The sequence below is a fragment of the Silene latifolia genome, chromosome 6 (genome assembly GCF_048544455.1).
Source record: "Silene latifolia isolate original U9 population chromosome 6, ASM4854445v1, whole genome shotgun sequence".
Lineage (NCBI taxonomy): Eukaryota > Viridiplantae > Streptophyta > Magnoliopsida > Caryophyllales > Caryophyllaceae > Silene > Silene latifolia.
The window spans coordinates 21,423,689-21,434,670 of NC_133531.1; the positions used below are offsets into that span (position 1 = coordinate 21,423,689).

General features: G+C 36.7%; 1 protein-coding gene across 1 annotated transcript; it reads right to left on the bottom strand.

The window, feature by feature from the left end:
• Nucleotides 1–1,964: 1,964 nt before the first annotated feature.
• LOC141658645 (benzyl alcohol O-benzoyltransferase-like) lies at nucleotides 1,965–4,594 on the bottom strand. Its single transcript, XM_074465546.1, has 2 exons — nucleotides 4,145–4,594; nucleotides 1,965–3,032 (listed from the first exon to the last, which is right to left on the bottom strand). The coding sequence occupies exons 1-2, from the start codon at nucleotides 4,592–4,594 to the stop codon at nucleotides 2,130–2,132; spliced, it is 1,353 nt and encodes a 450-aa protein (XP_074321647.1). The 3' UTR covers nucleotides 1,965–2,129.
• Between the last annotated feature and the right edge of the window lie 6,388 nt (nucleotides 4,595–10,982).

A 10,982-nucleotide genomic window follows, 5' to 3' on the forward strand; every position in this document is an offset into this window, starting at 1 on the left:
GTTGTTGTTGTTGTTGTTGTTGTTGTTGTTGTTGTGTCCAATAAAGTATATTTTAATTTGTTATGTTGTTGGTTTTATGAATTGTTTGCTTTATATTTGAATTCATGTTTTCCATTTGGTTTAATTTAAATGATTATATGTGACAATGTTTTGATTCGTTTGTCAAGTTTTTGCCATGTTGATGTTTTACCTTTAAAACATCATGAAATGTATGTGAATGCAATAAGACAAAGTATCACGTGGGAAATCTGAAGAGGGAAGAAATATAAAAGGCACGGAACTAAGGTAAAATAAAAGGTAAAAAAACATAAGGTAAAAACTAACTGATAAGTTATGGATGTATTGTTTTATTAAAAGATAAACTCAAATAAAAGAGCACATACTACATAATGAAAAGGCTACCTTAACCCATATGTCAATGGGTTGAAAAGTTTCCGGTGCAAATTTTGGTAACTATTTTGTACATATATACTATATTTGTTTTCGTAATTGACAAAAAAAAATTGTGTTCGTAATTCAAACTATTAATATTTTTAAGAAAATACGTAATTGTCTTGTACTATATATCGTAGTTTTTGCAAGAATTTGTTGTACATCAATCTATACTACATAATGAAAAGGCTACCTTAACCCATTTAATTTTATTCCACATTATCTTAACACATTTAATTATGTGAGGGTTATAACTAGGGCTAAGCAATTGAGCATCATTGTAAAACCGGGCCGGACTAGATCAAAGACCGAAAAAAATATTTAGTTAAACCAAAACCCAAACCTAAAAATTCGGCCTTGAACTAGACCGAACCAAAATAAGGTGTTGTTTGGCCAAGTTTATGTGAAAGTGTTTTTACTTCTTAGAATGATTTTTTTAAGAAACTACTTCTTGAAAAAGTTGAAGTTGTTTGGCCTAACAATTGTAAAAGTAGTTTCTTAAAAAATTGATATGTTTGGCCTACTTACTTTTATCTTATTTTTTCACTTTGTTTTTTGTTATATTACTTATATGTAAAACGGTCTCACAAATTATAGCAAAAATTATAAGACGATCTCACACCGTAAGACGGTCTCACGATGTAAGACTTCTACGGAGTATAAGTTTGGCCAAGCAGAGAAGAGAAAAAGTGGAGTTACAACAAGAATTGTAAAGACACAAATTCTTGTTTCAGGCGGTCACTTTTCGTCTGAAGCTTCAGAAGGGCATATGTGACCATTTTATGGTGAAATGTAACCACAATGATACAACCAGTGTTACAGCTTATGATAACGTGTTTTTCAATAGTGGTCACATTTGACTGTAAAATGGTTACAAAATCTCATCTTATTATTTTAAAACCAAAATAACCTGTCTGAAGCAAGACCAACTGATATAAAGAAGTAATGGTCTTCCGGAGAAAAAACAAAAAGCACATTAGTAATGAATTTTTAGCACTTTATGTGAAAAGTAGAAGTAGAAGTAGAAGTAGAAAATACCTACTTCTACTTTTGGGGGTAAGTTATCAGTTTTTGACTTTTTAAAAGCTGTTTTAAAACTCCAGAATTTAGTGTGTTTGGCCTAGCTACTACTTTTTCAGTTACAAAAACACTTTTAAAGCTTGGCCAAACAGCACCTAAGTGTTGATAATATGAGAGCTAATATGTTTTTGAAAAGACTCAATTATCCATCCAAAGTTTTATACTTTTTCCGTTACCAACATGTCATCTAAGTCCTTTTCTAAAAATATCAATTACCACAACCTATACAGATTCCGAAATCAATGTTGTAAATAAGCAATCGTTTTTCTACGAAAATCTGTTTCTAATTTTCAAAAATAAAAAACAGGTAAATCTATCGGACATACACAAACACACAATTTTTCAATAGCCCACTTATTATTTCTCGAGAAAAGATGGGAAACATGCTTAGTAGATACAACATACTTCATAACAAAAAAAAACCCAAACCTCACTTGGGGAATACCCTTTCAGAATTCACAAATTCTTGTTTAAGACAGGAGTATCCGTCTAAATTTTAAGACGGGTCAAATATATCACTTCCATAGATAAGACAAACAAAAATGCTTAGATATTAGCAAAAACTTGTCTTATCTATACAAGTAGTATGCTATTTGACTTTGACTTATATATCGGTCTTAAGAGAGACTAATTGGGATTGATTGAACTTGAAGCATCTCTTGCAATTCCTTAAGAAAAACTTCCATTGCCTCAGAAGGCAGTGAAATAGTCACCATTGTCATACTCTCCCCTTCCTTGTTCTTGTATGAGATGAAGAAGCTAGCATCGGGTATAGCTTCATTACTAGCGGGACCAGCGTAAACGGGTTTGCCCCACCCAAAATCGACATCAGTAAACCCTAGATGCCTCAAATCAGACACGGCATACGTCTGATTCTTATAATAATCTGGCCTATCCTTTGTCACCAAAAGGTCCATACTTGACCTCATATACTCCTCGTTAATTTTCCCCTTTGTCTTCCTTATAAGCTCCAAAACATACCCAATATCGTTCTCACATATATCTTTCACTTTCGCGCACACTACCGGAAGTGCACAAGTGTTCCCATAGTATCCCTTTCCTAGGGGCGGTTCAAACTTATTCCTCGCATTCACAGCGAAGAGCAAGCGAACTTCATCCTCGGGTTTGAGTCCAAGAGCTTTGGTACGACACCGCCATAGAGAGCCACTTAGAAGGTCAAAAGTGGAATATTGGTTAATGTGTGGAGGGACATGGGATCTTAGAGCCGCAAGATGAGTTGCGCCAAACAATAAGCATTGTTGGACCAGGCCAGTGTGACTATTGGCTTGGTGGTGGTTGGTAGTGTCCGGCTGGTCGTACTCGGGATGGTCGAAGGTGATGCGAGGGGGATCTCTCGCAATTAGACGCTCCCTTTCCCATACTGGAAGGATGGATGGCGTCGTGAATCCCCTTCCCATCTCTCCCACCGCATTCATAAACTGCGTGGTACCCAAACCATCAGATATCGCATGGTTGACTCGTAGAGATACTATGAATCCGCCACATTTAAGTCGAGTTACCTATTACATGGACATAATTAGGGCGGAAAAAATATACAATACGGTTTTAATATACGGATACAATATGGTATACAATTTTAATTACACGAATTTTCGTACATACGATATGATTTTTCGTATATACAATACGGTTATTAAACACAAAATCGAGTATGCGGTTTCTGCTACGATGTTTGAAAAGAAATTACAAAACAAAAACAAAATCTCATGGGAACAAAATAATTTTAACATAATCACATTAATTTGCCCACTTTGTTTTAGCTCGATGAATTTGTATAATTATAATTGAAAATTTTGATTGTTTAAATAAGTAACATATTCTTGAATTGAAGTTTATAATAATGTGCAGTGTTGAATCTTAATCGCCTTCATTACATATGGTATAGATTCAGGGTCGTCCCGATCTTCAAAATCTTAACAAAATGATTGTGATTCATTGTTGCGACTTTGATTTAATACTACTCCGTTTCTAAATTTTTTTAACATTAGTAAAATCAATTTTTTCTAAATTTGGATTTAATTTATTAGATTTTTCTAAAAAAAAATTATTAGTTAGTAAGGAGTAAACGTAAACATGTTATTATTGTTTGGCATCCTTATTGTTTTACCTGTTTTATCGCGAATGCAAGAATGAAATTGAACCGTTCACATCTAAAATCCGCATCAGAGTATACGAAAATCGTATATACGAAAAAAACCGGGGAGACGAAAATCAAGTATACGGTTAAACCAGGTTGATTCCATATCGTCAACTTTTTTATTATAAAAACCGTATATCCAATACGGTGTTAAGTTTTGCTCACCCCAAGAGAATCATTTTCCCTCATCCGAGGATAATGGTTAAAGCGACAAATAGTAATCTCTGATTCACTTTTTGGTGATTAAGTTTCGTAAACTTTAACGGTCATTATAAAAAAAAAAAAAAAAAAAAAAAATTACAAAACTCTAAAGATGAAACTAAAATATTTAGATTTGTTATGAAAATGTCTTTCAAAAAATTATACTGTACAGTTTTTTATTATTTTGAAAAGTCGTGTATAATTGAAAATTTTAAAAATATAGTCAAAGTGTATTCTACTCCTCTCGAATACCATCCAAAAAATACTACATACCTGGAGTATGAGCAAAGGAGCTCCAATCATTTCATGGTTACCAGGAATATCATACAACAAGTCCTCTAGAGGAAATGGATTATCAGGGCCGAAATCATCTAGACTTGCATTAGCCTCAGCCTCAATGAAAGGCACGCCCTCACCCGTGCAATCAACAATAAGTTTCCGGTTTGTGCCTTCCACGAGCCGGCCAGCAAATGGGTAGTAGAACACAAGGGCCTTTGCTAGAGCACCTTTGATTACCTTCACCGGGTCTTTCCCCTCCATTGTTGGATGTGCCTTGAAAAACATTATGCCTGCCATATGCAGGCGAAACCCCCCTTGGTCGTCTAGGTCCGAGAGCATTTTTTGCTCTCGGGGTGTAGGCTCAGCCGGACATACAATGTCCGACATTGCTCGTGTTACCTTGAGGGCAAGAGGAGTAATTGTTTGTTCCATGATTAGAGCCATAATTTTTTAGTGAATGTGTTTATTAGTTTTTAAAGTTAGAAGATGTATGCTGTATAAATGTCATGGGACATTTTATACTTCATGCCAATTAGACCGCAGACGGCCAATAATCGTAAATTTTCATTTAAGACGGCACTATCTGTCTTAAATTTAATATGGATCAAGTATCATACTACTAGTGTATATAAGACAAATATATTATTTTTCCCTATGTATTCATAATTTCATATATACACAAGTAGTGGACAAGTGGTATATACTTGACCCGCTTAAACTTAAGACGAATAGTAACGTCTTAAAGGAGACTTGAAGAATAATAATAGTCCTTCGTGATAACTACCAAGTTGTTACAACACTGAAGACACGTCTTCACACGTCTATATATCAAAAATTGTCACATCATGCATCCCATGAAGTTTATGATAAGCTAAATATATTCGATGATTTTAGTCTTAAAAGACATGTCGTTTTACGATTCAAATGTTCGACATATCAACAACAATGAAATTAATAATCTTGGGCCAATTTAGTAACTACTCCTAATACTCTAGAGTCTAGAAACAAAAATACACCATAATCCAAAATAGATGAGAGAAAATAATAATGAACCAATTGATAAATGAGATGCATGATTCAAACTGTTTGATCTGATTCGTAATAACCAGCTAAAACCCGCCGCCATATGATCCAGGCCTGATGACTTTTGCAATGATATCTTCGTCATCCATAGGTTTTTCAATGTGGCCTGTGGGAGAGTTCATCAATAGTAGCCCTAATGACTTGCATATAATCACTTATGGTTTGAGACTTTTAGTAGATTTGGTAATAGAATTGAGAGGGTCTTTTACTTGTAAAATATGACCACGCGAGAGATTGATGTTCGTATTAGGAAGAAGAGTTTATAGACTATACATCAGATGTAGTATATATTTGGTAGTCCATAGAATACATCAAATGTAGTATAACTGATTGTCTTTCCTGAGTTTTATATTAAAAAAATGTTCTTATTTTAAATAGTATGAATTTTAATATAAAGTTTTTGAGCACATTTATTTAAGTATTAAACTAAAAACATACACTATTGCTCAATAACTATACTTACAAATTCAAGTATGATCAGAAAAAATGATGTATGTATGTTCAATAATTAAAAGATCTGAGGTAATATATCAGATGGTAATCCTTTTTCCCAATACGAATTGGCCAAAACTTTGCGAGAAGTTTTGGCACGCTGGATGAGGGAGACACAATGGTGTCAAGGGTACAAACAAGTCCCCTCGGAGGGCCTTGTCTTTCCGAATCCATGTGAAGCAAGCAAGATTAGTAGAGCTGGCAAGTCTGACCCGATCACCCGGCCCGAACTCGAGCAAAACCCGATCCGATAGAACTCGAGAATTTTTTGACCAAAAATCGACTCGTAACTCGACACGACCCGATAATTAGTGACCCGAACTCGACCCAGACCCAAACCGATTTTGACCCGATCCGATATTGACTCGATTAAATTGATGGCCGATAATTATTAAGCTTAGTATTGATCAAAATGAAAGTGATTTAGTGTTTAGATTGATATGTTTGACCTATTAGCGAAGTAACTAAACAAAATAATGGTTAAAAACAAAATTTAATGGTAAAAAATTGAGGTAATGCGATAAAGTAACCGGACTCGATAATGAGCCAACCCAAACCCAACCAACCCGACCTGATAACGACTCGACCCAAACACAACTCGACCCGAAAGGATAGGTTGACCCGATCTTACTCGAACCCGAGATGACCCGATCTGATTTGACCCGACCCAAATCCAACCCGCCTGACCCAATTGCCGCCTATTAGTAATGGTGGTAATTTGGAGTCTTGAGTGAGAGTAGATGATGGTGTAGGGAAGGTAACAAATAATAACTGTTAAGGGTATGGTCCAGTCCATTACATTATTAAAGCACGTCAATTCACCTAGACTATGGTCCAGTCCGTTTAGTGCAATGACTGAATGCTTCTCATAAAATGTTTGAAACTCTAGCACCCGTAAATATCTGTACCAATCTTGGACTTGGGCAAATGAACTATTGGATAACCGTAACCCGACACGCCCAAAACCCGAGCCAATAGAATTCGAAAATTGAGTAAACCAAAATCGACCCGATTCGACTATATGCTAAACCGATAATCGGTAGCAGCCTTATTTTTTTTTCCAACCCGATTCCCACCTGAACCGATCCGATAATGACTCAATCCGATGGATGACCCGATAACGTTTTAGCTTAATAATGGTGTAAATAAGACCAAATTGACATTCATCTTAATTGTTTTCACTTAAAACTACAATTAATACACCTACACATTGTTTAAACATAGATTGATTAAGGAGATGAAGATGTTGAGTGATGTTTTTGTTTCTCATTAAAAAAGAAAGAGTTCAAGAGGAAAGGTAACCGGTTTTACAGGTATCCTTTCCAAGAGATCAATGCAAGTTAAATGTCGTCAAAGATGGGATTTTTCTCAATTAAACACTAGAATGGATTAATATGAGAAGATGAGGCTTAGATTGGATTATTCTCATGAAATAACCCTAATATTAATGATCGCCGAATATAATTAACTTATGTTCTTATGCTATTTTCAGGGTGATACGCCCACACCGTACAAGTTGTTTGAGAAGACCAAGAAACCCAAAAAGGGTGAGTGGGTTGATCCCCGAGCTGCACAAAAAGACATAAGTTTTTTTAATTGATTTAATTTTAATTTTCTTAGAAAGAATGGTAATATTATTATATTAGTCAACCAACGCCCACTGGAGAGGCACCAAACGAGTTCCGAGCGTACTACAAGGCTATCGGGGGCTTTGACGGGAATTTGAGATTGTTCGGTACTAAAGAGATTGTAATATCCCATAATTTCTAAGGTTGCACTCGGCCGAGTACACCGAGTACTTGACCGAGTGAAATCTCACTCGACCGAGGGAGGGACCGAGTGACTGTTGGTCTTTTACACCTGGTCCTCTTTTAAGTCACTCGGCTGAGTGCCCTGTCGCTGTCCAGTTTTACACGTGAAGAGTGGTAGGCTTGTGAAGATTTCATTCCAAATTCTTGTTCTTGTTCATTGTTTGCAATTGTAAGTACATTCTTACTCTTTTCTCCTATTCTTAATTAGTAAACCCTAGTTTAATTAGTATGTTGTCTTATAGGATTTAGTTAGGGTTTTAATTAATTAAGTGGATTAATTAAAGAGTTAATTAGTATTATTTTTGTTGTAGTATGTTGTTGTGATAGTGTAACACCCCCTTCTTACCCGGCCAAGGTAATGGGAGGATATTACCATCTCCGTTTCCTGAGGCGGTGAATCGGAGTTGAAATTAAGAAACATTATTTAATTATAAATAAAGTATTTAATGAATTACATAACCATGAATGAATAATAAAGAATACAAGTCATACTAATACGACTCTCTAAAGAACACTATGTCAACTATCTCATAGCGACTTGACTCCGCGTCTGAAGCTCATCCCGCCTCCCGCGTGATACCAAATCAACCTTTATTCAACCTGCTCCACATATGATCGGAAATATCATATGGATCGACACAGGCCACCCCGGAAATAGGTGACAATTTACACACAACCAAAACACCTCAGTTTCAATAAATAAACATCTCTCAAAATCCCACAAAACACTTCCAAATCATATCCTCAAGATTTTCGACATACTTGTGAAGATTTCATTCCAAATTCTTGTTCTTGTTCATTGTTTGCATTTGTAAGTACATTCTTACTCTTTTCTCCTATTCTTAATTAGTAAACTCTAGTTTAATTAGTATGTTGTCTTATAGGATTTAATTAGGGTTTTAATTAATTAAGTGGGTTAAATAAAGAGTTAATTAGTATTATTTTTGTTGTAGTATATTGTTGTGATAGTGTAACACCCCCTTCTTACCCGGCCAAGGTAATGGGAGGATATTACCATTTCCGTTTCCTGAGGCGGTGAATCGGAGTTGAAATTAAGAAACATTTAATTATAAATAAAGTATTTAATGAATTACATAACCATGAATGAATAATAAAGAATACAAGTCATACTAATACGACTCTCTAAAGAACACTATGTCAACTATCTCATGGCGACTCGACTCCGCGTCTGAAGCTCATCCCGCCTCCCGCGTTATACCAAATCAACCTTTATTCAACCTGCACCACATATGATCGGAAATATCATATGGATCGACACAGGCCACCCCGAAAATAGGTGACAATTTACACACAACCAAAACACCTCAGTTTCAATAAATAAACATAGAACACGATGCAATATGTAAGTATGAAATATGACAATGAAATGCATAACCCATGACTATACAATACCACATCGGTGCCGGGACACGTCCATCCGTACCCACAATTACTCCGGTGCCAGGGGCACGCCCACGACACCACACCTCACAAATAGGTACTCGGGACACGCCCGTGGTATCGGGTCCGGAAGCCAACCGGATCCCATGTCAGACGTCGTGCCCAAACCACACGAGTCCCTCTAAACTCAAGTCATTAATGTTCACATCACTCTTGGAGTTGGAAGCTCCAAGAGGCGACTCAAGCGTAAGACGATCTCCCAACCGCCTTACGTCTACTCCATCAACCAAGTGTCACCACCATAATTCTACCAACAACCACATATATCACAATATGTATCACATTGAATATATTGTGTAACTCTTTCACATTAGCATGATTCACCAACATGACCCAAATACATGTACTCGTAACCATACCGACTCTTCAAGTCGCCTTACCTCATTATCATGCCAAGATGCAACCTCCACATATTATGAGTCTAACAACGAATACCAACTATCATGTTATTGTGCAACTACAATGTTCATATGAGACCAACACTACTACTCAATACCATGTCACAAAGTGTAATACCTCCGTTTATGAGTTGTTGGGAACTCTATCGAGTAAGGCTTACTCTGTCGAGTAAGTGAGTTTTGCGTACGAAACAGTGTTCTGTCTAATGGGTACTCGATCGAGTAGGGGCCACTCGATCGAATAAGTCACTTAATCGATCGAGTAAGTTTGTTTTTACGGGTTATTTGTCGGGTTTTGATAGTAACGCGAGAAAGATATATAAACACCTTTCGTCAGTTTCTTTTCACTTTTACCCTATTCTAAACTTCACAAAGACAAAATAAAGTTACGTTGCTTTTCTCTTTCGCATTGCTATCGAATCCTAAGGCTTGTATCATCGGAATCCAGAGTTCTTTACGCCGTTGAGACCGTCGCGTTATGGGTAAGATCCTAGTACAGTTTTTATATTGTTTCGTTGATTTTGGTTGAAACCCTAATTGGGTAATTTGGGGGTTTTGGGAGTATTTTGATATTAGATGGTGATTGTATGATTATATGATTGTATGATTGACAGGAGGTTATTTCGAAGAGGAACGTTTCTGATTCCTTGTTGTGACAATCGTGGTAATTGCATTTCCAGGTAGGATTTCCTACTCATTATTGGTTACATGTATATTAGATGGTTGATTGATGTCATTTATCTATATAACATTGAATTGGTAATTGTTGATGTTATAATAGGTTGTGGTTGTTTGTCTGTGGTTCGCGAGGTGCGCTCTCGGCTAAGTGGAGTCACTTGCGGGAGTGGTTTCACGCCCATGATTCGCCCCTTGTGGAACCCTCCACAAGAGGGGATGTGCACATTAAGGAACATGGGTTTGCGCTCGGTAAAGATGAGCGGGGCTTAAGTGGGAACGGCTGCGGTTTCCCATTGGCGGTGTGGGTTACTGGTTGTGGGCGTAATCTGGCAGGACTAGACCTTCAGGCTAGTCAGGTGATTGGTATGTGACGGTGTTGGAGGATTGTATGTATTGCTGATGTTGTATTATCTTATATAGTGTAATTAGTAATGATACCGTCGTCAGGTACCAAATATAAATACCTAAATACTACTAACAGAAGTCAGCGGTAAGTAGGGTCGATCTCCACAGGGAGGCGGTCACTATCTACCTGTTAATTCGGTCTGTCTAAGGTCACAAATGGGGGTTTTGAAAATTGGTTTTCTAAACTAAAAGGTTTTAAAGAAAGAGAAGCAAGGAAAGAGAAGTAAGGCAGAAAGTAAGAATAAGACTATCAATAAAGAAGGGTCATGTCAGGATTTCGGTTCACCACGGTAGTCCAGTGACTCAACTGTAAATAAGTTAGATAAATTACTATGAGACGGATATGGAAATGTCCTTGCAATCCACTTTCTACCCTAGATTCCTACTAACTTAACTTCCGTCCTCGTCAGGGCAGTCTACTGTTCATAGCAGGTCTATTTAATCCAATCTTCCGATCCAGGAGTAAATTTAACCAGATTAAAGGGTGACACAGAAGCGTGCACT

Excerpts from the sequence above, each read along its gene's own strand:
- LOC141658645 (XM_074465546.1), bottom strand. The coding sequence starts at position 4,594 with ATGGCTCTAATCATGGAACAAACAATTACTCCTCTTGCCCTCAAGGTA. Across the intron at positions 3,033-4,144 it reads CTCCTTTGCTCATACTCCAG|GTAACTCGACTTAAATGTGG; the intron begins GTATGTAGTATT and ends TCCATGTAATAG.